This window comes from Oikopleura dioica, chromosome XSR, assembly GCF_907165135.1.
Source record: "Oikopleura dioica chromosome XSR, OKI2018_I68_1.0, whole genome shotgun sequence".
Classification (NCBI taxonomy): Eukaryota; Metazoa; Chordata; class Appendicularia; order Copelata; family Oikopleuridae; genus Oikopleura; species Oikopleura dioica.
In genome coordinates this window covers 11082196-11109078 of record NC_137294.1, presented here as the reverse complement: position 1 = coordinate 11109078, position 26883 = coordinate 11082196, and the positions used below count along the sequence as shown (strand labels likewise).

At 41.6% G+C, this 26883-nt stretch overlaps 3 protein-coding genes and 2 long non-coding RNA genes across 5 annotated transcripts; 4 read left to right on the top strand and 1 right to left on the bottom strand.

The window, feature by feature from the left end:
- Window positions 1-2574: 2574 nt before the first annotated feature.
- LOC145709324 (neuronal acetylcholine receptor subunit alpha-10-like) lies at window positions 2575-5565 on the top strand. Its single transcript, XM_081787004.1, has 9 exons — window positions 2575-2687; window positions 2806-2876; window positions 2921-3018; window positions 3064-3142; window positions 3864-3989; window positions 4102-4358; window positions 4741-4854; window positions 4898-4948; window positions 5557-5565. Exons 1-9 carry the CDS (start codon window positions 2575-2577, stop codon window positions 5563-5565), a joined length of 918 nt encoding a protein of 305 aa, XP_081643130.1.
- Window positions 5364-7497, top strand: LOC145707481 (uncharacterized). The gene is made up of 3 exons (XM_081785011.1): window positions 5364-5476; window positions 5557-7311; window positions 7358-7497. Exon 2 carries the CDS (start codon window positions 5567-5569, stop codon window positions 7226-7228), a length of 1662 nt encoding a protein of 553 aa, XP_081641137.1. The 5' UTR covers window positions 5364-5476; window positions 5557-5566; the 3' UTR covers window positions 7229-7311; window positions 7358-7497.
- Window positions 7498-8449: 952 nt separating this feature from the next.
- Window positions 8450-8909, top strand: LOC145708260 (uncharacterized). The gene is made up of 2 exons (XR_014134814.1): window positions 8450-8590; window positions 8637-8909. It is a non-coding gene; the product is annotated as an uncharacterized LOC145708260 (long non-coding RNA).
- Window positions 8910-15172: 6263 nt separating this feature from the next.
- LOC145709323 (protein spire homolog 1-like) lies at window positions 15173-18452 on the top strand (the record flags this gene model as incomplete). Its single annotated transcript, XM_081787003.1, is given in 9 exon segments — window positions 15173-15588; window positions 15964-15983; window positions 16178-16365; window positions 16539-16959; window positions 16962-17311; window positions 17444-17504; window positions 17651-17853; window positions 17914-18119; window positions 18172-18452. Coding segments are annotated over 9 exon segments (1965 nt in total), but the record flags the coding sequence as incomplete, so codon positions are not given.
- Window positions 18453-19477: 1025 nt separating this feature from the next.
- LOC145707921 (uncharacterized) lies at window positions 19478-20309 on the bottom strand. The gene is made up of 2 exons (XR_014134784.1): window positions 19711-20309; window positions 19478-19667 (listed from the first exon to the last, which is right to left on the bottom strand). It is a non-coding gene; the product is annotated as an uncharacterized LOC145707921 (long non-coding RNA).
- Window positions 20310-26883: the final 6574 nt, after the last annotated feature.

Here is a 26883-nt window from a genome sequence, read left to right as displayed (position 1 = left end):
AGAATCTCTCTTTCATCGGATGAATTGTAGTTGGAAGTAAACCCACAATCGGCGATTGTCAATCGCGAGTCGTATGTTTTAATGCATTCAAATTTTCATAATTTATATCTCAGGATTCTCTTTGAACCTAGAACAGTTCTGGCCAACTGCATCATTTTGAGTACTTATTCTTTATTTTTCTCAATGGACTGAAGAATATCCGAGTGGCAACCGCTGAAGATCGTAAATGGAAAATTGTCGCTACCACGGGCTATCAATTTTATTTGAAGAATTATTGCGAGTTGCGATAGTAAAAAACGGCTCGGTCTTCGCTTATTAAAAATAATTGATAAAGTTCAAACAAGTATCACTTATTTTCATTTAAGAAAGGTCAATCAAATCAAATCAACGTTTATCTTCTGAGTTTTTCATTAAAAGTGTTAAAAAATGTTATTTCTTTCACGCTCAAAAAACTATGGCAGACTGGCTGAACTGAAGTTTACACAGTATATTTTATTCATTTTATTTCATAAGACAGGACTTAGAAGTTATGGATGCCAAGTATAAAATTACTCAAGGATTCGCTTTCATTTGAAGACTTCAGTATTAGTGAATCAGTAATAGTCATTTTTTCTCCTTGTTCATTTTCTCTGAAGGATTCTTTTTGCTTTGCTAACCAAAATCACGAATTCATTTTGAATTTTTACAAACAAACTGGCTCGCGAATGGAAAGTTATTGCTGCTACGGACCATCAATTTTACTTGAAGTTTTACTGCCACTTGAAATGGCAAAAAAAACATTAATAATGTTACATTGTTGGAGACTCTTAAAGATTTAGAAGGAGTACAGTGAGGTCTCAGTCAAGATGGACTTTTACAGAACAATATCATCAAAGAATTTTTCTTGTTATTTATTTCACATATTTTCGAAGACAGTAGTTAATAACAAAACACTTGGTCATGGATCGGTTTTCATTTAATGAATAAATTTTTACTGATTATTCTTAAGAAAATCAAAACGATTACATACATGGTATTTGTAGAATAATGGCTTTCATTTTATCGCTTTTCAAAAAAGTTCATTTATTCTCTGTGAGCAATTGTAACTTCCTTGAAAGGATACACATCTCAAAATGGAATGAGTAGTTTTCAGATTTTTCAATCGACATTGATTTTTTAGGTAGTTTTTAACATAAGTTGGAGATTGCATCGTTCAAACACTGCATGATGATCTGTTACACAGTAGTTCGGCAATTTGCTTTCATATAAAAAAATTGTGATTCATATTGTTTTTTTTCTTATTTTATAGTTTTTTTTTATTAAATTATTCAGTTTTTAGTTTCGAGCTAGCAAGCGACGATAATTTTTTTAAAAGCTTCTTTATATTTTAAAGATTTGAAAATATTTATTGCAGTGTGAAACCACCAGACTTGTAGACCGGGTACTATCAAAAGAATTCATTTTATAATTTTTTAACAACTATCAACCACGTAAGAATATCAGAATTAAGTACAGAATTCATTTTAAAGTTTCACAGTTAGTTTTTAATGTCTTCATTTTCTTTTAAATTTTGAAAACTAAAATAGTTTAACACATTTCGTCGATTCGACAAGACCATACGGCCATACAGAATTCATTTTATTTTTTTCAAAGTGATGGTTAAAATAATGGAATCTTCCGAAGGAATATTTGCAATTATCTTTTCTCTCTCATCATTTTTTTTTCTCAATTGACTGGGACTAGTTTGTAACGAGTTTTAAGTGGTAACGATCGTAAATGGAAATGTATCGCTACCACGGGCCATCAATTTTATTTGAAGGATTATTGCTAGTTGCGATAGTAAAAATAAGGTTCGGTCTTGACACCTCTTTTTTCAAGTTCTGATGATGACCGCTTAGTCGAAAGATCAACAATAAAATTAAAATTAAATTAATTAAAAAATAAAAAATTAAAAAATAAAATTATTTTATTCGTATTTTCATAAGACAGGAATTAAAAATCATTAATTGTTCAGTAAAATATATTGATAATTTAGACACAGTATAAATAATGATCATAATGACACACCAATGCCAACGGGATATGAATTGGCTTTCATTTGAAGACATCCATAATAATCATTTTTTCTCTTTTTTTCAAATGCTCTAACAGCTCCCTATGATTGGCTATTTTGACAAGAATCACGAATTCATTTTGTATTTTTCAGTTAGTTTGCTTCTACGAATAAATTGGCTCGTAACAGGAAAGTTGTCGCTGCTACGGACCATAAATTTTATTTGAAGGTTTGCTGCATAATTGCTGCATTATTGTTGGAGACTCTTAGGTTTAGCTGCAAAAAAGCAAAGAAGGAGTACAGTGGGGTCGATTGAATTTCTAAAGCATATAACAGTGATTACGTAATGAAGTTGTGACTTTGGCTACAGAGCGGCTTTACAGTGTTTTTGCTGCAATTTATGGGCACAATAAACGAAAAGGCATTTGGGATTAGCAACGACAGGTTAACCTGTCAGCGCAAATCCCTCGGCATGGGTAATTTACTGGCTCATTTTAATTTCAATTTTGAGGATTAATCTCGACAGAAATTGACGCTCAAAAATGAGAATTCCTGTCGCCTTCTTTTTTCCTCTGAAATTTTGTTTTGCCACAACTCAGAAGTTTCAAGAGAAACTTTACTCTGATCTCTTTTTGGACTACAATGCTCATATTAGGTTAAAATTCAAAGCAAAAATGTTATTTTCGTTCATTTTCGAACAAAATTTGAGTTGATTATTCGAATAAAAATTCTCTTTCTACTGTTTTTTGTCCGTTGAAAACCTCTTATTTTAGGCCCGTTGCTGAAGATAGTGGCCCCGTGAATGTGTCTATTGAAATTTACCTCTACAAAATTCTCGACCTAGGTAAATTTTAAACTTGGCATTTGCGTTTTTATTTCTAAGAAAAGATGAAAGAAACCAGATTCTGAATTCCTACCTTTGGATGCGCCAGCGCTGGCAGGATCTTCGACTCAGCTGGGACGAAGAAATCTACGCTGGAATCAAGGTCTACCGCCTTAAAATTCAGTCGCTAGTTTGACAAAGATTCAAGGTGATTCGACTGCCGCTTGATCTTGTCTGGACTCCTGATACTGTTTTGATGAACAATGTGGACTACTACAAGCACCTGGGCTCGGCAACCTGAGTAGAAAACCTGAGTCAGTGTCTGAAAGAGCAAAGTTGAAAAGCCGCGTAGCGGCTTTTTTAGAAAAGAAGCCGCGGAGCGGCTTCGCAAGATTATTATTCCATCTTGTATCTAAATTCTGGCGAAGCCGCTTTGCGGCTTCGTTTCTAAAAAAGCCGTTACGCGGCTTTTCATCTTTGCTCTTCCAGACCCTGACTCAGGTTTTCTACTCAGGTTGCCGAGCCCAGACAAGCACGACGAAAAGACCGACGCAAACATAGTCGTCTACTCTGACGGAACAATCGTCTGGGACCAGAGCTTGATCACAAAGTCCAGCTGCCCGATGAACGTGCGTTACTTTCCTTTCGACTCGCAAACTTGCAAGAATTTGAGGCGTGAAAATGGCAATTTCTAAATTCTAACGCGTTTTTAACGTTCATTCATTTTCGCCGTCGTTATTTTGAAAATAAGCACCTCGGCTAAAAGTACACCTTTGCCTCGTGGAGCTACCCGAGCGGAGATATGCTTTTAGTGGACAAAAATGGAAAGGGCATTTTGGACGATTTGAACAGCAACATCGAATGGGAAGTGGAAAGCATGCCGCTGGAGCAGTTTAATGCTACGTACTCTTGTTGCCCAGATAATGGTTAATCTACACGCGGAAATTGCTATTTGCCTTACTTGCATAAGAAGCTTAGATAACGCGCCAGGAAAGAACCACTGATTAGACGATGTGTATCCGACACTGGACTACTCCTTGAATATTCGACGAAAAAGCCGATTTTACTTCCACAACCTGCTAGTGCCTTGTATCTTGATTTCCATGCTTTCGCCTTTTGTCTTTCTATTGCCGGGTAAGCAAAAAGAAGGCTACCTCAGTTGGCCAATCAGCAGGCCGATGATCGCCTTGATGAAAAGATTCGTTATACTGATGAGGCACTGTATGATTGTAATTTCTATTTCTAGCGGATTCTGGGGAGAAGGTATCACTCGGAGTAACGATTCTCCTTTCCCTCACCGTTTTCCAGCTGTTGGTGGCGGAGCAAATGCCGCCGAGCGAAGACATTCCGATCATTGGCGAGTTTTATTTGTATACAATGGCGCTTGTTTCCACTTCTATTCTAATCACCATCTGCGTCCTCAGCCTCCACCACGGCCCTTCTGATCCTCCACCAGGAAATTTCATTCAACCACAAAATAAGGGAGTCACTATCTTATTTCTAGTAAAAGAACCTTGTTATTTGCTTGAATGAAATGATCAAAGTTCCAAACTGGCTGGCGACGCTGACGAAGATCACATTTGTAAAAGCAATTTCTCAAAAACGCCGCTCAAAACGTGATGATGGTTTCCGCAGGTGCAGTGCAATTTTATTTCCATGTTTTATTTCAATGTTATTACAGCGTGGTACAGAAGATTCACACGATTAGAAGTGGCTCGCAGCGCACTTGCCAGGTTTGAAAGGTTGTGACAACAGCACTTGCTTGACGAACGCTTTTCAGAAGTCGGCCTTTGCTGCTGCTAAGTGGAGGACATTTCAGGAAAACGTGGCGCGATACTTAGACATTTGACAGAAGCAGTGGGAGTTTAGAAATCCGCGTATTCAGAGAGAAACTATTCGAAAAAGAAGCACTCTCATCGACCAGGAAGCTCAAACGACGGCGGATTCGACAGCCAAAGAAGGAATCAATCACGAAAAAGTCGAAGAAATGAATGAAAAGGTAAAGTATCTTTTTACTTTGTTGGAGTAAGACTGAATTGCAGATAAACGAAATCGCTGCGAAAATCGAATCGATGGATAAGTACTCGGCAAGAGTAGAAGATTGGCGCGAAATTGCCCGAGCCCTTGACAGGGTGTTTTTACTGGGTTACATTACTGTACAAATTGTGCTGACGATAAGTGTTTTCAGAAGCGTTATTTTTTCAAAAGATAAATTTGCTTAAAAAAAAGATCATTTTTTTCAAAGTAAGAAGGTCGCTTTATTTAAGTCTGCTCTTAAAGAGTTGGTGTTAATGATATGCACCCCCTTAACGATGAGATGCCTTCTTCGCTGGTTTAACTCTTAATAAACTTTCTGTAGAAAAAGCGATTATGCTGCACGCTGTAGCCTCGTGCCCTAAAATTTGCTGTTTTGAACACTTTGCAATGTTGATGTTGATCCGCGGAAGTACGTACTGTGTCGATGTGGCGTTAGTGCTGACGGTGAGAAACAGCGTCCGGTGGAGTAACTGCACCACGTCAGGGCAAAGAGGAGCCCGTTGGTGGCGCAAAAGGTACCCGACCGCGATATTTAACGCGCCGCGGCGGAGAAAAACTAGAAGCTCCACCGCATTCGACAATACGTAAGAGAATAAACATTGCGTTTTTTAAGCCATTAGAGAATTAATTTAAGAAAAGGCCTATCTTTAAAACATATTTTCAGGTTGGGTAGGATGAAGCTGTCAGTCACTCTTCCCATTTTCGCTTCGGCGCAGAATGCCCTCGACATCGCCCAAGAGAACTTCCCGAACAGCCGGGTCTGCGGCATGCTCAATGGATCCAGCGGATCACTCAGCGAGGACGTTACTTTGGACGTAGATGAAGCCTGCATCTACCGAGTTCAAGCGCAGGACGCTGGAATCATCCAAATCAACCTCGCCGAGGCCGCCGAATTCGACTGCAGCGAGATGTCCCTCTACATGGTCACTGAGGACTCCGTCCAGGGTCCATTCTGTAACGAGGGTCGGCACAGACGTGGCGCCTACGACTACAGCTCCGGCTACTCTGGCAACGACAACCACGAGGTCGACCTTGTCTACACCAACAACGGTGGCATGAAGTTCAACTTTAACTTCTGGTTCGATTTCGAGCTCCTCCCAGGCCTTCCTGGAGCCGCTCCACAAGACGGTTACAAAGAAAACGTCGGCAGCTACTACAAACCAAGCTACGGCAACGACGACAAGCCATCCTACGGCGAAGACGAAAAGCCTGATCCAGGATACACCGCCCCAACCAAGAAGCCATACAAGACTACTGCTGCTCCTTACAGTGAAACTACGACCAAAAAGTACAAGCCTCCAAAGAAAACAACTTACAAAACCACCACTACTACCAAGAAGTACAAGCCAACAACTACCTACAAGACCACCACTACTAAGTACGAACCTGAAGAGCCCGCCTACACAACAAAGAAGCCAAGCTACACCACCAAGAAGCCATACAAGACCACTGCTTACACTACCAAGAAGCCTTACACTACCAAGAAGCCAAGCTACACCACCCCATACGGCGGCGGTGGCAGCAACTACATCACTTACAAGCCAAGCGGCGACTGCCCATGGACCAACTCCCCAACCGGTGATTGCGCTGGCAACGAGGGCAAATGCAACCTCAAGTACTTCCGCGTCTGTGGCGAGGACTTCTTCAACCGAGTCTACAACGACGTCTGCAAGTGGCAAGACGCCAAGCAGCTCATTCCTATGTTCACCAAAAAACTCGTCCCACTCGGTAACCAGTTCGAAAAGAAGTTCGGCAAGACCTGCACTGGTTACGGTTCTCGATCCATCCTCGACCTCATCGGCGAAGACTCCCTCGATGCTCTCAACGAGAACGAACGAGACGTTGCCCGATGCGACGCCGAAGCTGGTGCCCCACCATGCGAACTCCTCGACTTCAGCGACGTTGATACTGCTCGAAAGTTCCACTACAAGATGGTTGCTCTCTTCGAAAACTGGCTCAAGAAACACTGCAACAACGAATTCCAGGTCCACTTCAAGGCCCTCTTGATCCGAATGCAGCACTCGCTCTTCTGCGACGATGGTTCCCAGCCTGATCACGCTGGCTACACCGTTTCCGAGGCTCCACCACCATACGATCCCAACAACGACCCATACAAGCCAACCAAGGATCCCTACACCAAGCCACCAAAGCCATACACCACCAAAAACCATACACCACTCCTAAGAAAACAACCTACAAGCCACCAACCTCAACCTACTGGCCACCATACACTCCACCAGCAGGCGGTTACACTGGAAAACCCGACGGAAACGGTGTCTACCCTGGACCAGCTCCAGTTAACAACAAGTGCCCATGGGCCCAGGATGACTACTTGAGCCACCCAGATTGCCCCGGCACCAACCCACCAAAATGCAACTTGAAATACGTTGGTCGATGCTTGAAGAACACTTTCAACAAGGTAGAATATTCATGCGAAAAATATATTCATTTACTGATTAATTAAGGTCTACGCCAATATCTGCCGATGGAACGAGTCTGTCCAACTCCTCCCAATGATCATTTCTCCTTTGATGATTCTTGGACGAACCTGGGAACAGGCCACTGGCACCCAATGCCTTGGTTCTCAATCTTCTCGATTCATTACCGGCGAGTTTGAAGACTACATCGAATTTGCTGATCTCATGGACGGTAAGAGAAAGTCTCTTGTTTCTCGATTAACATAAATTTTCAGCTCTCGACTACATCCCAGAAGAAGAGGATCGACGACGACGATCCACTGCCCGAGAAGTCGCCTCTTGCAAAGTCCATGCTGGTAAGAAATCGAGAGAAAGGAGTTTTGTTTACGTTTTCAGGTGTGATCAATTGCTCCGTTTTGGACGGTTTGGCTGAAGTCGAGAACGAGCAGGACTTGGCTGGCTGGATCGAGAAACTCGTCAAAGTAGTCGGAAACAAGTGCAACAACCAGTGGAAGGATGACATGAGCATCATGGCCAAGCGATTCCGAAACTCTGTCACTTGCGCTCCTGGACAGGTCCCCGGTCCTTAATTAAATCACTTTCTCCCTGCATTGCAAATACCAAACTGCCTCTGTAGAGAAAACAAACTCAATAAAACTCATTTGAGAACGAAATTTCGCCGAAAAAATGAAAACTGAAATCATAGAGGAGAGTTTCCTTCCTTTCGGTTCAAAGGTTATTTTCCCAATTTCTTTCTGAATTTTACAAAATGGTTGAAGAATCCGAGGTTATCTTCTGGAAGAAAGAGGTTTCTTTGCTGGAGGACTTTTAGTCAACAACGCTCCGATTGGCCGAGTCAAAACTAAAGAGAAAAAAAAGGATTTTACGAATTTTATTCTATTTTCCGTAATTTACGAAAGGAATGCTCAGTGTGGGAATTTTCCTTCTGCTTTTTTGTTTTCATTTTCCAACGGTTTTCGATTTTCGCGCAGCTGTGTGCGAAAAAATCTGTTTTGTTGAAAAAAAATGCCCAATTCAGCTTCAAAATTACGCTTTTTTTCAGAAATTTTGAAAGAGAATTTTTCTTTAGAGCAAAAAGAAGTCATTATCTGTACTTTAGCATTATTCGCATAACAGTAGGTAATGTTCTTTATTCATTTAGACAGTCGTAAACAAGGAAAAACAAACAAACAACTGAAAAAATGCCTTCTGCTGAAGAAATGGCCGAGGCCTACGATGCCGGCACTGCCGACGATCAAAAACTCATGGGAGGCTGCGGAGGTAACTGCTGCTTTGTATAATTCTAGCGATTAATAAAATAATTCAGGCAAGCACCGAACAAAGGCCGAGCAAGGGCAAAAGCAAGCTGCCAACGCTGACCCTTCGAAGAAAGCCGTTTCCGCGATCGTCGCCGGCGAAAACGCGCGAAAATCGACCTAACTCCAAGTTCAAGCTGTCTGGGTTTTCAGAACCTTTATTCAGCCCAAGCATCGTGTTTCTCCCCTGACAACAACAAAAAAACATTGACCTGTCCAAAAACACTTTCATCTTTCTTGAATTTCAGTCGAATTTAAATACATGTATGCTTAATTAATTAAAATCGAGTTTCAGTGTCTTCATAGCAAAGAAGATTTTCCAGAGATAACATGAGGGATGCAATAGTCGCGAACAAAGCTTGTTTTCCGAAATCTCTGATACAAGACTTGCATGATAATCCGGGATAATCACTAGTATCGTTGTAGGAATCAGAGTTGGTAAAAAAGTATACTTCACTCGCCCTTCAGAATGAAGTATACTTCGTGAAGTATACTTCAGGGCGTTGAAGGGCGTGAAGTGTACTTCCGCCCTTCACTCTACTTCAACTTGGTTCTGTCGGCCATCAGAATCCATCCGCCAGAATTTTTCAAAGTTTGCGCTTATTGGCTCTCAGGCGCCATAATTTAAATCACGCTGATTGTGACAGATGAAGTGGCAGCTAAAGTTTTCGATAAGAACCGATAGCGGAAGTATACCTCAGCGCGTGAAGTATACTTCAGAGCCATTTCGTACTTCACCGCCCTTCAAGAATGAAGGGCGCCCTGCAGATTTTTGAAGTGCGGGGGAAGTATACTTTTTCCAGCTCTGGTAGGAATGCTTTTTTGCTGAAAAGCGACATTTTATCAATGATCCCCGTCTCCGATTCGTGTTGTTTTTAAAATTTTGAATAAATTTATGGTCTTCATCGTTCAATCCCAAGTCGAGGGATTTTTTTAGTTCCCACTAAAGTTATGATATCTCAGAGAAATCTCTGTTAGAAAATCAACTTTAGGATGTCTACCCCCTTAATACAGTAGCTGTGTTGAGTTGTTTGTATCCTACTAATTGACGTCCCACTAAGTTTATTACTCGATTGGGCGCTTCCGAACTTCCATTGTTTTCGATTTATTTCGACGAGTGCGCCTAGCAGGGCGTCGATTTTGTAACAGTAGTCTTTGGACCTTTGGACCAGCGAATTAGTGTTTCAAACAAGCTCGAGCGCGCGTGTTGTTAGGATTTGGTTTTTGGTTTCTCAAAATTTAAAAGAAGGGGCCTTTAGCGGTTTTCGTTATCGGTCCTGGCGACTTCCGTGCGCAAACAGCGACCATTCTGAAAAGCAACGAAAACTGGCTCCTGCCAAAAAGTGCCACGCCCGCCTCAACTTACTGAATTGTTATGGTAACAGCTATGGCTGTAGGAACTGACCAACAAGTGTCTTTCAGTCTTGACGTATTCCTAATCCAGCGGATGAAATCGAAAGTACCTTCCTTGAAAATTTCGCGTTCTTTATTGACCGAAAAATTCTAGTTTTTTATCGTTAGGATTTAGTAGGTTTGAATGACGTACCGTTGCGGCACACCAATATGAGATCCATATGATTATGGTTTCATTTTAAAGTCAAATTGTTGATAATCATACTTCAATTTAAATAAGTCAAAATAAATCCGCAGTTATGGTTTTTGTACGCATCCCTGAATTGGATATCTTTTTCGGCTACCTTGATTCAGAGAAGCATATTAACTAAATTGAAGTTAAATTATGTATTTCTAGTGCTTGAAAGTCGTCATTTCAGACAAAATGCCGATTTTGCTCATCTTTGAAAGGACTCGATTTTAGTTGGCTTTTCGTATTTTTGCTGTGGGAATGTTCCGTCGCTGTAATAATTGAGAATTTAAACAAGAGCCCCGTGTGTGCTCGAAAAAACGGACAAAGAGTCTCGGAAAGAGCTCAAACATGAGGAAAACGGGTGCGTTTGCCAAGCGTCCACTGTATCAGCGTTTATCAAGCTCGCGCTACGAATCGGAGCCAGCATCCAACTGGCAGCTGCTTTCCGAGGCCTAGAATTTTGGACATGCTTCGTGCTTTTTCGATTTTCGAGCGGTAGACGAAATATACAAATTTCAAACTTCGAGGAAGGACTCATCGCTTGAAATTAGTGTAATTGAAAGCGTCAGATTTGCTGGTCTCAGATCTGTGCCAAAAAGGATTGTTAGCGGCAATTAGACCGGCGAAATACCGTGCTTGACTGGAGTTGATTAGGGAGATTTTGATCCGTTGCGCAGCTGCTCGGGCTGTCAGAAAGTGTGCGAATAACTTTGGCAAATATTCGCCGAGGTGCCTGTGATTTTGAATTATGGCATGAAATACAGAACTGATCCGTTGTGACGATTTGTATCGATTTCGCAATGCACAAGTCAAAGGTCTTTTACAAAATCAGAGGCTTTTATTTAGGGTTAGGGTTAGCCGCTATCTCTGAAAACATTGACCAATCACGGTCAAAAGTCTTCCTAAAATGTCGATAAATACTTGAAAATGGAACCCTAAAATGTTCGACTTTTGTACAACCTTGTTCTTGAAATGTCGATTTTGAAGATGAATACGTATTTCAATACTATGAAAACTTGATTTATCGAGTTTTTTGTTGAGCTTTTCGTTTTCAGTTTTTGATTTTCGAAGCTGGAATGAGGAGACAATAGCAGTGCTATTAAGTTCGTGCTAGTTTAGTGCGGCGTATTCTTTCACTGCGGAAACTGGAGCTACTCATTGAGTCGGTACTTCAAGGGCGATTTCTTTTTTGTCCAAAGAGCTGTATGCGCCCGGGCTGGCATTGTTGTCCTGACGAAGAATAGTTTCCCCAAGCTGGTGGAAGGAGCGAAGTTCTTTTCTTCGCCGCTCCAACGAATGCAAACACTTGAGTGAAACAACCACCCCACAAACACACACACACAGGATTGATAACCGGCCAGGCCAAGCTCTGCTTCTCTTTTTCTTCATCTCTTATCAGTTTGCTCTTTTTTCCACGAACGGAACTGATACTGCTCTTCAAGAACTCAAGGATCACGATTTTCATGCTGACTTTTTTTCTCAAAGTCAATCTTCCTTATTTTTTCAAGAGAACTTTATCATTACAGTAATAGCCGTAAGGCCGAAACGGTTATTTGTTAAAGATTTTTCATAAGCCTAGAACTTCATTTTTGACGACTCAATGAACAACCACCGCCTGGACTCGGCAACCTGAGTAGAAAACCTGAGTCAGGGTCTGAAAGAGCAAAGATGAAAAGCCGCGTAGCGGCTTTTTTAGAAACGAAGCCGCAAAGCGGCTTCGCCAGAATTTAAATATAAGATGGAATAATAATCTTGCGAAGCCGCTTTGCGGCTTCGTTTCAAAAAAAGCCGCTAAGCGGCTTTTCATTTTTGCTCTTCAGACCCTGACTCAGGTTTTCTACTCAGGTTGCCGAGCCCAGACCACCGCTCCCCTCAAAGAAGAATCAGTAACGTACTGATCTGTTGCCTCTTCACTGTTGTCTAAACAAGCTCATCAGTGGAAAACTGAAGTTGTTGCTTGGAGGTGTCAAGGCGACGGCGTGCGAGTTGGTGCCCGCGGCGCGTTTTGTTGTGGCGACGGCGACGCCCGAGCGCCCCCCACGAGCAATTATAAATTTGCGAATTTCCCTTCCGCCAGGCACCATTAAATTCGAACATGAGATAGCGAAAAGATCCAAAAACGGGACCAGCTTGTTCTTCCCGGAGCAAAAAAATGAACAGCCAACCTGCTAAAAGATAAATGAAGTCGCCTTCCAACGCGAATAGCTACTGAGTACAGTTACTGTAACAGCTCGTTCTTGGTACAGTAGCGTGCTCAGTAGCTGTTTACTGTCAACAGTAATGCCAGCACAAGCATTTACTTAACAAGGTAAGCCCTAAAACATGACTGAAATCAAGGAAGAGTACCTCTATCCAAACCCTAATCCTAACCAACAAAAAAGCATAAATCTAACCAGATTCTAGAGTCGCCGCTAGAAGAGATAACAAGCAAAGCGTTGGAATCGCGAACTTCCAGAAAAAAAAAACTATATTTTTATACGAAATCTTCTATTTTTATACAACTTCAAACCTTTTTATACCCAGAGCCTATTTTTATACAAGTAAAGTCCACGAACTCTACTGTAGCTCCTCACGATTGAGTCGAGCTACAGTTTTAGTGGCAACAAGTCGAAAACAAGTTCAAACAAAAAAACAAAACTATTTTTATACGAAGTCTATTTTTCTAAAAAAACTAAAAAAGCAAAAAAACGCCGTTTCCCGCCACTGTTCATATTTCAACTTCCCTCTTCGAAAAACGCTAGAAATCGTGAAAATGATAATTTTTCTCTTAGAATTCAAATTTTGTAAAAATCATCTCTTCAATAAGAGCCTGTTTTCTTTTGAGAATTATCTTTTCGCGGCTATTTATTCTGTAAATATCAAAAAATAGCCTCGATCATCCATTTTCGACGACTTTGAGGATCTATCCGATCAAACTCATTTATCGTCGGGTAGATCCTTATTTCTGCCGTTTTCTGAAGGGGATCCATTCACAACTTCCATTCCAAAGATCGACCGAATCGTCGGAGTTTCGATTAACCCACCGCCGCAAAACTTCATTTTTGATTCCTCACTTTCCAATTCATCATATTATCTCGTCTCATCTCCCTCCAAAAACATAAAAAATGATCCATCCGATTATTCAATTTTTCGTAAATCGTAAAATTATTATTTCATTTCATCATTTTTTCTGAAATCACTTTTCTTTGATCAAAACTAACAATTCATCATTTCTTTGAAATTCATTCTTTACTAACAATTCCAAAAACTGTTCAAAAAAAATCTTCCTTTTGAAAATTTTCCAATTCGAAAAATAAAAAAGTTGAACTCAACAATTAAATTCGATTCTTTCATTTTTCATTTGCATCGTGGGAAAAGGATTCGGGCACACACACACACACTTGGCATACCGAGAGACACTCTTGCCCCGCCGTTTTTCAAAAGCATTTTAATGCCTCGGGCACAGTGCACTCCAAGGCACGTAAGAGGCTCTTTAGGCGCGTGCCCGAGACTTAAAATATGTTTGATCTGCGGTTCGCGGATTATGGAATGTTTGAAGCTACTGCTGGCATAAGCGATTTTACTTGAGCATCCTGAATAGCTTTCTTTGTGAAGACTCTTCCACAAAGAGCTATCCTGAGCTCGGGAACCTGTGTCGAAAACCTGAGTCAGGGTACTAAAAGTTTCAAAGTAAAAGCCGCATCGCGGCTTTTTAAAAACTAAGCCGCATTTAGCGGCTTCGCACTTTATTTACTTTAGCACTTTCAGGACCCTGACTCAGGTTTTCTACACAGGTTGCCGAGCGCAGGGTTATTTACCAACAAAATTCATTGGAATATTTTGAATTTTATATTTTATTTCAAACTCGTCTAGTTCAAAATTTTTTATGAATTTAATCATTATTTGTGTTGTGTATTAGGTAAAAACATCATTAAAATAGGTGACTGCCTTAATCGTCGTTAAAACGTTGCATCGGCTGCCTTAATCGTCGTTAAAACGTTGCATCGGACTGCTTTAGTCGTCGCTAAAACGTTGCATGGGCTGCCTTAATCGTCGTCTGACTCATCTTGCCTTTTTCAATTTCAAGATAGCTTTTAGTTGTTGTTGACAAATCGGAGCGTGCGAGATGCAAGTTGTCTGTTAGCCCATAAATAGCGATCATTATCGTAAATGATTCCCGTCGTAAAGCAATTAATCATAATGAGTTAAGAAGCGTGGCGTGTTGGATTAAATGTATGATTCGGCGGGCGAGTGGTGGTGGAGTAAGATGACGTCATCCTTCGGGAGTCGATTGAATCGGTCGGGCGGCCATTGGGCGATCACTCGAGCCGCTCTACCAAAAGCCCCTTTTTTAAAAACGCGAAAAAACTCTTGATTTCACAAAAGCGAAAATTTACGAGCCCCAGGGGAGCCAGAGTATTTGTGCACCAACGACATCAACCCCTCAAGAGCCGCCAAGAAAACTCTGGAGAGAGATAGAGACCAAGAATAACGCAGAAAAAATAACGCGGAATAAACAACGAAGGAGAAAAGAAAACGCGAATTCAGCACGATCAAAATAGGATAAATGGCATGGCAAGCAAAGGCCACAGGAATCGGGTCCAGCAGTTTTTCTAGCGCTGATAAAAAGAGTATTTTATCGTTGAATTTTAACAGAAACACCCTTATTTTATTTATCTAACATTTGATTTTCGCCTTAATTTAGTTTTTCAAAAGCCCAAATTAAAAATTGAACTGTAAATAAAATTTCTTAAAGAAAAATTCCGGGTGTCACTCTGTTAAATTTGAGAGAAAAGCCGTAAAAATCTAATTTCATAAATGAACTTTTTCGAAATCGCTTTGTTCAACAGTTATTTCTATTTTCTTCTTTCCTCTCTTTTGTCCAGTTTAGCTCTTTTTGATTTATGAAAGAGTCAATATTCAATAAAAATTAGCGACTAAAATGGACTTCCATGTTTGAATTAAAATTTGGTGGACCCGTTACGTAGCCTGGCGGAGATACTGGAGGCGTTCAACTCTCCTTTGAAATTCGACCAAGCCTGGGCGTTGATTCATGTCTACCTCAGTCAAGTACAAGATGATCCCTTGTGGCCGATGTTCAACAATTTGTCGGAAGTGTCGGTCCACCCGGACGGGGCGATTTCGTCCTCTCACGATCTCAAGCGAACTTCCAGTGAGACGGACTTTCTCGAGGCCTTTGGCAGGCTCATTTACAACGCCCTCGACTACGGCTACGGCGAAGACGACGAGCCAGACCTGCCCGAGGATCTGGAGAGATTGATTACCTTCATGACCGGGACCGTTGACTCGGATCCGGAAGATGACGGATACTCGGAAAAAACGATGACGATCAAGGCGGTACTCAAGCACTGTAGAATCAGAGCCGGCTCAGGAAACGGGTGAAACTGCTCTATTTCATTTGCGAAAAGCCTGCGAGAAAAAGACAAGAAAGACACTGGAGATTTTGAAAGGTTCATTTTCGCGAGAAAAATCGCCCTTTCAAAATCTTTTCCAAAGTTAAAGCAAAGAGTTTATTGTAAAAATTGATTTTATTCAGGTGGTGGGCGAATGTCACGGTTCCTTTTTTAGGAATCGCCTCAGTGTCCCAATATCTTGAGATTGAGGTTTTTCTCATCATTTGGTGACGAAAACTTTTGATACCAAAGTCGGGAAGCCTAAAAGGATAAATTAGATTAATCGTCAACGAGGAAAGATAAATTTTAAACAAGAATCTTCCTTGATTTCGAAAATGTCAAGAACTTACTTTGATTTAGATGTGCGCCGGACCCGACAAGTTCGGGAACTGACGAGCTTTTGCAAAAAAGGCCTGACAACGACAACAATTCTAGAGATTCTAGCGCTTATTCTTCGGGAACGGCGACTTTTTTTTCAAAAACAGCTAAAAAAGAGCGAAGATTTTTTTTCAATAAACAATTCTAGAAAACATTCTAGAAGCTTCATTTTTTTTTCAAATTCACCTGTGACAAGGATTCTCGGAGCATTACACCAAAGTCGTGAAAGCATTTTATTTCGAAGCGCTCGAGCTGATGGAATTCCTTTCCAAAATTTCCACCGCCAATGAATCACTGAAGAGTTTAAACGCTGACCCGAGTGAGAGCGAGATTCAAGAGTTGGAAGCGATGGGCCGAAAGCATTGGTCGTCTGCATGGGGTGAGGTAGTTTGATAACAACGAGGAGTCGTTTTTTTAAGAAGTAGAAAATAAAAATTTCGTTTTTGGGGGAAAAAAGCATTTGATAAAATTTATACTTTAGCTTTATTAAATAAGGATGTCAATATAATAAGTCCGGGACAGGATGTTCTTTACCTGTATTGACGATTTGATCCTAGGTAATGCTGGATCTTCGACACGGTGTTCCGCTCAAACACATCCAGGAGAATCAAGCACCAGCTCCAGCTCGCTTCGAATTCACGCCGTATGAAATGCTCCTGTCCGACATTCGCAAAAAAACCTACAAACTCAAGCACGTCGAAGCGCAAGAGACTGAAAACACGGCAAAGACGACGCACGACGTCATTCTCGATTTCATCCGATCTCGTCCTCCACTGGCTCCTGCTTCCAAACGCCAGCTGACGCCGAAGCCCAAATCGACGAACACGCACGACAATCTAATGGAAGAAATTCGATCTGGCTCCGTGTTGAAATCTGTCCCAATGGATTTGAGGCCCAAGCCAGAAGAGTCTGCCATTGACAGCATCAAGGACATCATCCGATCTGAATCTGTTGGCCGAAAAAATGCAAAGAAAAGGTCATAAGATTGAGCCAAATCGACCTGGTTCAATCTGAATCGGACGAAGAAGACATGCTCTCGCTCGAATTCGAACAGCAAATCATCTCTTCAACATCGAGTTCTTCCCGCGAGTCGCCGAGCAAAGCCCATCCGACGAAGCCAGAACCAGAATATCGACAATCTCATCCGGAGATTCTCATGTCTCCTGCTTCTTTCATCGCCCGTACCGGGTTAAGCAGCGGTCTAAGTAGATCGAATTCAATGAGAGGCGCGGGGAATGCCTGGAACTTGAACAAACCGAGACCGCTGCAGGGATCGTCCACGAGCTGTTATTCCATTTCGACGAATGTCAGCCCGATGCGAAACGGACAGGTAAGCTGCGTAAGAATCTGAGTGATATTATTTACGGCGAAGTAAGCATGCCACCGTAATAATATTTTTCCTAAATAAGAGATTGTATCTCATCATTCTTCACTCGTGCTCTTTTACGGAATTTATTATTAGGACGAGATGTGGAATTTCACTCCCTTCAAGCGCTCAGCTACCCTCAATGGAATTGTAAAGGAATGGCTTCACAGAGAGACTTTTTTAGCTTCGAAGTTTGGAATCGTTGAGCACTCGGCTGTGGAAGCGGCGAGGTTGTTTCCAGTGCGCGCGATTCCGAAACCTCGCCTAATAGAAAAAAAGAGATCCGGAGCCTTTATTGATAGGGTCAGCGTTACTCCGATCACAAGACTCGCAACCGCCCGGCTGGGCTTACTCCAGTACGGGGCGAGCAGCACGAACTGTGGTCCCATCCGATGGAATGTCTGAAGCTCACAGTGCGCGAGCTGAGCCACATTTGCCAGGTCTTTTCCCGCGCCGAGATTGAAAAATACCACTCGCAGACGAATTTGTACAAGCAACTTACAAAGGTAAGACAGTACAGTACTTACGATAGAGGACGATTTCGATTCCCTAACGATGAAATTCAGGACCAAATTTGCCTCAACTGTAAAATCCAAAAGTTCTCGTGGGTTCTGTGGGCGCACACGTGCGAAATTTGCAAGTCAAAGGTCTGCAAAAAATGCGTGCGGAAGGTTGCCTCGCCGACGGATGATATTTTGGAAGCGGCGGCTTACACATTGTACCCTGTAGACACGCCCGAAAACGCATGGGACTCGACGAAACGATTAGAGAGGTATGCTTTTTCTTTCGCGGAATTTCAGTAGTTTCAAATTTGGCTTCTTCAGATGTCGAAAACTGAACGTTTGCGATTCGTGTGTGGATATGCTGTCGCACATTGTCGATAACGCTCGGCGCGCGTTGGAAGCTCGCAGCAAATTCAACTGACTTCGACTTCAGCTACCGATACCAGCTCCTCAGAAATACCGAAAAAACTCAGACGTACCTAAAGAAGCAACTTGGGAAACTGGCCAATAGCATCAATAAATATAAATTCGACCCTTGCCCTGTTCTTTTGCTGTACATATGGATGAAACTATCGAAATAGAATAAATTAATTCAAAATTTATTGTCTATTTAAATCAAGCGAAGAAACTTTATTTATTTAGCCGTAGTAGCAATAGCCACCGCATGTTATCCCTTCGTATCGAGATTCGTAAACGTCACCGCCATAGTAAGATCCGCCAACATCACCTCTTGAAATAATGAGGCCTAAGTAGCCATTGCTGCAGGATCGTTGATTTTCTCGCATGCAGTCTTTGACGCATTTGGGAACATCTGCCGCATAGTAGCACATATTTGTGCAGGTGTCACACTAAGAATATGTTTATATTTTCGCTTGACGCTTGAGTTCAACCTTATTTTCGAAGGCCACTAGATCCACATTTGTACTCGACATCCAACTGCAGTTTCCATATAAATAACCAGGATAATATCCACTGAGACAGGTTAAAATATATGAATTTTTATATCTAAGAATTAAACTACATATATGTCAAATTTAAAATAGTCTATTATTTTTAACTCGCTGGTGATGCTGCCCCCAGCCAGATATGTCACCAATGTAGCGCTTGTTTGTTGCCAGACAACTGTATAGCCTTCCAAATTGCTGTTCAAGTTTTGTTCGCATTTCTTGTGCGCAACGCGTCATGCTCCAGCTGTTTCGGTAACAGTTTTCTAGAGCTTCTTCCATCACATCTTCTTCATAGATTCTAGTGTCAGATCTATTGATTCTGGCTGGCCGCGATGATTGATCGAAAGAGCTGATTTTTGGATGTAAATAAAAGTAATTATTTTTTTAAATAATTGATTATCTTTTAGTTTGTATCCTAATCTTTCGGTTCCAATATTGAAACCCACGGAGCTTTCTTGCTGTGCAAGACAGTATGAGAAAAATGCAATCGACAATTTCATTTTTACTTTTTTTTGTTGTTAGTCGGCATTTATAAGAAGAGAATCATATGTTTTTTTCCCATAAGCAACGCTCTCATAAGAGGAATATTTCTGTAATACTGCATCTCTCGCACATGCTCTCATCCCAAGGCGTTCAACCGCCTCTTGCAAAAAGAAAAGTGATGATTCAGTAATGATGAGTTTAAAAATTGTGAATTTGTTTTATTCGAGAATAGTTGTCAGCACAAGAAAGCCGTAACGTCTTTTCAAACAAAGGGTCATTTCGTTCGGTTTTGTTAGTTTCTGAACTTGTCACTGCAGAATCCGTCATCCAGGGACATTTGAGCGTCAGAGTTGAAAATATCGTTACAAGCGACGGCGCACTCAGATCCTATAAAAAATAGTAAGACGGAGAAAAAGAGGCTTGAATGTACCTTCGGCCATGGCTTCGCTCCATTTGCCGCTGTGTTTCCAGTTGAGGCATCGGACGGCGTCCCATCCGTAGTCCCTGTATCGGAGGCATCGGTTGTAGTCCGACTGCTTCTTCACATCGGGCTGGGAGTCGTCAACGGAGCTGCCTTCGCCGCATGGGGTCCATGGGGTCTTTCGTGGTCCACGTGGGCCTTTCCCGAGTTTTTTCCTTGTTGATATCAAAGTTAAAAAGAATGTCTTGAATTTGAAATTTTGAAATTTCTTCTTTCATTTCACTAAAGCTCTCTAAAATGTAAAACTCGTGTTCCTTCAGAAACATCATCGCCAAACATGGCTCCGGATCTAGCTTGGATTCCGCCAACTTGGACTCCACCGACGGCGTCTTTGGGCTCGTCCTTGCCGAGCTGCTTGGCGAGCTTGTTCTGCTCGGCGATCTGGGCGAGGACTGCATTCGCAGCCTCTCGTTGCGCGTTCTCGAGCCTGTTGTTCTCCTTGCGCTGGGCTCTGCCGGCTTCGGCGGCGAGGAAGAGTGTGACAACGGAAAGCTTCATTTTATTAATTTCTTCTGAAAGTCTTTTCTCAAGTTTTCAAAAAAATAAAAATAAAAGTGTACTAGCCATTCTCCGCCGAAGCCAGGCTTTTATAAGAAGCAGCGGCTGATTCGATTAGCCACGCTGGAAATAGCACAAGCAGAAAAAAATCGTGAGATACAAACCCGATTTTAGAGCTAAAAGTGCACCGTAAAGGCCAAACGCAACGAAATCAACGTGAACCTTGTTAGGTCCTAAATACTGGCTAGCCGAATACAAGAGTTTCCACGGCTTATTCTCGTAAAGTTAAAGTGCTGACACCCTTATTTTTCAATAAAACAAATGAATACAAGCATGAACTTAAATCAGCAAAGGCGTTTTAGATCCTAATTCCGGGCTGACTAGGGAGAGAAGGCACTTCTTTCCGCCGGTGGAAAGAGAAAACACACGCAGATGAGAATGAATGTACATCTGGCTCAGGACCCGGAATGAAGACTTTCCACGACAAGCTGTGAAGAAGGAAATCGTTTGGAATTTAGTTAAATTTAGAGACTCAGGACTTTTAGGCTGAATTCCGAATCGGAACTCAGGTTCAGGAAAGGTTTTCATCCAGGATGAAGACTCTCGATTATTGAATTCAGTTCCATGTCTAGCAATCGTATTTACGTTCATGCTCCTTACAGTTGCCGAGAGCAGCCACTCGAGCGGCTGTTAACCTTTTTATGTCCCAACTCCTCGCGCGTCTAAATAACCTGTTCAAATGGGATTTTGATCTAAGCCGACGATTATAAATTTGGACGGGCAATCATGGCACCCCTTCGTTTGCCAAAATAATAATACAAACACCTCCCTTATTTTTCCCCACTTTCTCGACTCATTTTATTAAGGGTGTCACTTCGTTAACCCCAGAAGAAAGCTCCCTTGAAAATTTCTTTTAAGATACTTACCCCCTTAATGTTGTTTTTAAAGAAAGAATGCGCGATGATAGAGAAATGACTGTAGCTCTAGTTTAAACTCTGTTTATCGTGTACTCGAACTCAATCAACAGGATATGCTTGGCCTCGGAAATTTGTAGATATCTCGAGTGGCCAGTTTGAGAAAGGAAAGAAAGAATTTCCGCAAGGATCTGCGATAGCCAACTTCAGGTGACAGACTCTGACGGATTTAGCGCCGGATTCCACGCCGGTGAAGAACGACCTCTGCCATGACGCAATTCGCCATTCCAGCAAAATTTTACCGGACAATTTTCCAACTAAGAGTTTTCCAAAAATCTACTGTAGATCTAGTGTAACAATGGCGTCATAGAATTAAGAATATTTAAATTTCAACCAATCAAATTGCTGGATGAAATCATTCGTTTTCTAAAGACGATTCTGTAGATTTGAAGCAATAAAACTTTCAAATAAAATTGGTGGCCCGGAGCAGCGATAACTCCCCATTTACGATCAACGTAAAGATGATTTTTGTTGATCGTATTCAATAAGAAATAAACTGAATTGCTACAACCACGTAAGAACTTTACTTTTCAAAGATAGAGAAAATTCTAAAAAGTTTTAGTAAAATGCAACAGAAGGTGGTTTTAGAAGTAGCTGCCGCGTCTGCGCTGTTACAATGGCTACAGAAAAAATATGAAAGTAAATGGATAATTGAAACTGAAATTTAACTAATTCGTAATATGTCCTTTAAAACTTCTGCTTCTATCAGACAAAGAAAATGAATCATTTTAGATGTAAGTTGTGTCTTCATAAATTGTTCTTTAACCAAGATAACAATTTTTAATATATATCTTGAAAAAGTAAAAACTTATTGCTGTATCCAATAAATATCAGCTGACGAAGAGTCATCGCTTTTTATTTTTTGCTCACTCAGCTGCTGAGAAAGCTTCTTGATACCGGGCGTGCCACATTGCTGTCCTCCTTGTCACGATTTCGTTCACTCGGCTGCCTGGAACACTCGCCTGAGGCTATTTACCCGCAAAAATTGTTGATGTGCCTGGGAAGGCAGGTGTGACCAAATCTTTACACGCGGCTTAGGCGCGTTTTCCAAGCCAGGCGATCTTTAGTTACAGTCGACGGATTAAAAAGGTGAAATCCAATACGTAAATTGACATAAAGCTTATTTCTCAAAACTGGACCCAAACAGATCCATTCTCAAGAGTATTTCTTCTTTTCAAAGTCCAAAATAACGGCTCTTAGCGGAAATTTAGGCCTTTCTGTCGTAACCAAACATGATACCAAAAATGTAACGATCTTGACGAACCTCGAAATTGTCACGATACGGCTTTCGTCTCGTGACATTTTCAGGAAAATTACACTTTTCTTGACTTTCGTGAAATTCGTGACAATCGTGATTTTCGTGAGATTTTCACGAAAATTGCGACATTCGTGACTTTCCTGAGATTCGTGACAATCGTGATTTTCGTGACATTTTCTGAAGCGCCCGAAATGGGGATTGAACTTGTCGGGTGTGTTTTTGAGAATTGGAGTAGGATTCGGAATTGTTGATAATTTCGCTCTTTTCTTATTTGGCGATTGGCTTCAAAGCGAAAGGGGAACTCGAGTGCAGCCCTAAGTGGTCTTTTCAGTCAGCGACAGATGTGGGACCGCTCTGTGATTTAGTTAGATTATTTGAACAGTTTACCTGTTTCAAATCACAAAAACTCGACACTCGAGTTTCCCCGCACAAAGAAGCACTACAGTAATGCAACTCTCAGTTCACAGTACAGTCGCTAAACGACTGTATTTTGGCCCCGCGAGAAGCCGTTAACTGCTGCGAGTCCTTCCTTATTGACTCTATTGAAAGTGAAATGCGCGTTGCCACTCAGTTTGATTGACTGTTTCTGATGTCTATCGGCCGTTCTACTGCCTGTAATATCGCACTCCTGTCGCGATAAGCTCTTTCCGCCGAGTAAAGGTGTGCCCAAGCACTATCAGCTACAGTATCTCGCCCGGGCACACTTTGCCCGCGATACTGTCGCCCAACAAAGCTCATGACAAGTTTACAATGCGTTGATTCCACCAAGCCACCTGGCAGGGGAGAACTTTTACAACATAAAAACAAAAATGTGCCCTTTTCAAACAAATAACCAGTCCAAACTTTCTCATAGTTTCACTTCCATTATGGAACTTTTCCGAACTTACTCGCATACCGCAGATCTGGGCATCTCGGCAATATGTGTAGAAATCCTGTGAAAAAATGAAAAACGCTATTGAAGTTGATTTAATTTATTTAGATTTCTTCAAAATAATATTATGGCAGGGTCAAACATGAAGTAGAAACCGCCAAATACCAGCTTTTGACTAGCAAGGAATAAGCTCACGCTTTTGGAACTTTCCGAATAAAAGTCAGGGCCCGAGCATTACTTCATATTCTTGTTTCCATTTTAGCAATCTGTATACTTTCTTCTTTGTATTCACATCAATTTCACCGTCGATAATTTCTTTACCACAGAGGTTATGTACTAGGTAGAATTCATTTTATTTTTCGAATAGAATGGACCGGAGTAGAAAAAGCTTCATTTATAGTGAGTCTGATCGTAAATGGAAATGTTCGCTGCTACGGGCCACCAATTTTATTTGAAATTTTTGTTGCTCCAATAAAATATTCTGAAACTCAAAAGGATCTATTGACTATAGCCTGAAGGGACGATTGGGTCTGGCCGTTTTTTTCAGTGACGAACATCGCATTACATGATATCTCTACATGTAGAATCGAAGAGAGGGGTTATCATTCGGGCCTATGATTCGAGCCATCTAATATCTCTAGAATCTAAGCTAATGGTTAGGGTTAGGGACTGGGGACTCTTAAGGGGGGCCCCCTGGTTTAGGCCTTAGGTGGGGGTCCCGGGGGTTAGGTTTAGGCTTAGGGGCAGCCCGAGTGATAACCCCCTACTACCGGTAGAATTTCTAGAGGCCGATAAGCCTAAAGCTGTGTGTTCCTTCTTTTCTCGTTATTAGTTAGGATTTGCAGTCTCTCTTAGTTGCGCGATAAAGGCAGTTTCCACTGGGCGCTAGCTCGATTATCCGCTATCAGCATTGGCATTGGGATTAGAATGGGCAGAGTTCCCACTTTTGCGAGTACCCAAAAAAGTCGTTAAGTGTTTGGCGACGGATTCTGGACTAGCGGCGATTAGGACACCGATACTTCAGTTCCCAGTTTGGGCGGAATAAACCAAATCGCTATCACGAGAATTATTTGGTGTAATGAGATGTTTGTCACTGAAAACGCGGCCAGACCCACTTCCGGCAAAGTTACTCTTCTATGATTGCTTACGGAATCCTTCCTGAAAGATCCTCGTCGATTTCAAAATATTTTATGGAAGCCGTTAAAATCTCTCATAAGATTGGTAGCCCGTAGCAGCGATAACTTTCCTTTTACGATGAGACGTCTTAAAAATGAATTTTCTCCATTCCGACAAACATTTCCAAAATTATGTACGATAGTTTTACCATCACTCGTCGGAATTGAAAAACGAAATTGCAAAGAGAAAGAAAAAAAATAATCCCTGAAATGAAGCAAATTTCTAAATTGAAGTGGTTGAATTTTATGATGAAAAAAAATGAGAAACAAAAAGAACAAAATGAACCAAAAAAGAATGTTTTGTATGTGTGTGTAATTCATAAAAATCTATATTTCTGAAATAAAACCAATTTTTCTGCATCTCTTCTTATCTGCCAACTGACTTTTAATAAACTTCCTTCATTCATTTACATCTTAGCAATGATTCATAAATCAGCTTCTTCAACGAATCTCGCATGTACTTTGCATTTTGGTGATTATTGGCAAATGATTTGTAACAAGGAAATAGCATTGGTGTTGTGTTTTCTTTGAGAGTGTCAAAGGATACTCCACGGCGTTGAATAAGTTTGAGTAGTTTCGGAGGAAAATCGTCTGAATCCACTTTCGCGGCGCCTCCGGGGCGTTCCTTTGATCCCTCTAATGAAACAAGAGAGCGCGGCGTAAGTGGGCACGCAGCCTCAGGCCCAGCCAGATCCTGCCCGAGGGTACTTTTCGTAAGCTCCCTCGAGCGGCGCCGCTCCTTTGAGTCCGATTGAGAAAGTTATTTTATCCAATTTTCTCCGCCTCGGCTAGATGAACCGCTCTTGGGCACACAAGCAGATTAACGAAACGCGCCCCAAGGCGAGATCTTCCATGGGAAGCGATCAACAAAAAGCAACACGAAAGTAATTGTTTCAAAAAGAGAAACTCGGCAAATCCTTAATCCTATTCCTCTGAAAACAGAGTTAGGAAACCTGTGTGGAAACCTGAGTCAGGGTTCTGAAAGAGCTTCTCGGTTTTTGATAAAGCTCTCTCATGACCCTGACTCAGGTTTCCACACAGGCTGTCGATGAATTTCTGAATTTGAGAGCATCTTGGAAGCGAGAAAAATAGCAACTGGAGTTGTTGTTTCAAAGCAAGAAAAGTTGAAAAGTTCGAAATTTAACAAGCGCTAAAAGATTTTAGCGCGCTCGTTCCGCTGTGCCACTGTGCCCAGTTGCTTTACGGCTTCGCATAATGTCAAGTGATTTCGATTTTAGCAGCGTGCCCAAGCCAGTTTGACATTTCTGCGCGTTTTGCTGTAGCAACAACACGCGCCCCTTCAAAGCTGCCTTCCGTAATTACAGGGCCGCTGTTTGTAAAGTCAGCGCAAAAGTGACAGTGACACTCGCCGTGGGGGCAGAACCAGGCTCCCATGTTATTTAGACATGTCAGCGCGCTTTCTGAAGAACTTCTGCGCCGACAGGCGTTATCGCCACAAGCTTTGGCACCGAAGACAGTTCCTCGATTCCGAACAAATTCTAGCTGCACCAAGGTCGAGTCAATCACCAAAGTTGGCTTTTCCAACTTTCAAAAGTGCCAGCATCGTTTTTCTTGCCCGTCCAGCTGACGTCAATTCTATCATTTTCCTACAAACGACTGTATTTATCCGACCACCCTTTAGGGGGAACATCTTGTTATTGACTATTTTTATCAGACTTTTCTCCTCGGAATATCATAGTGACACCCTTATTCAAGAATTTCAATTCGAAGCTATAGCCTCAAACAAAAATCTGTGACCTACTTTCTGAAGATTGAATAAGGGTGTCACTGAGGAAATTCTAGGAGAAACACCCTTAAGTTTAGGGCCTTGGTTTTTGAATTATTTACTCAGTGAAAATAGTAAAGGAGATTTCGTTTTTGGAGCTTGTAAAAATAGCCAGAGATAAAAGGTTCCCATTGATTAACAAAATGTTTGAAAGAGAAAAAAAAATTAGTCGGAAGTTGATGAATGCGAATCTCGACGGGGGAAGCATCCGGGCAGGCTTCAAGGGCACACTTTGAAGTGTCCCATCGATTAGTGCCGCCCAAAAAACCACTCGTAACACGTTACGGTGATGGAGTTTGTTTTGATCTGACAAACCGCTTAGTGACGATTTAGGCTGACAGATGGCCCCGGCTCGGGATCAACCTTGGCGAGTTTAAAGCTTCCTAAAAGTATAAAAATTGATAGGTAGTAGTAGTCACGCGAAATCGGCGCTTATGCTTTTACCTCTTTATTGATCAATACAAAACTTTCATCAGCTACTGTCAATTTTAGCTATTCCGCTATTTTTTATTCTACAATTTGGCCCAATGATAATGCATCTTTCTGTCAACCCATTCTTC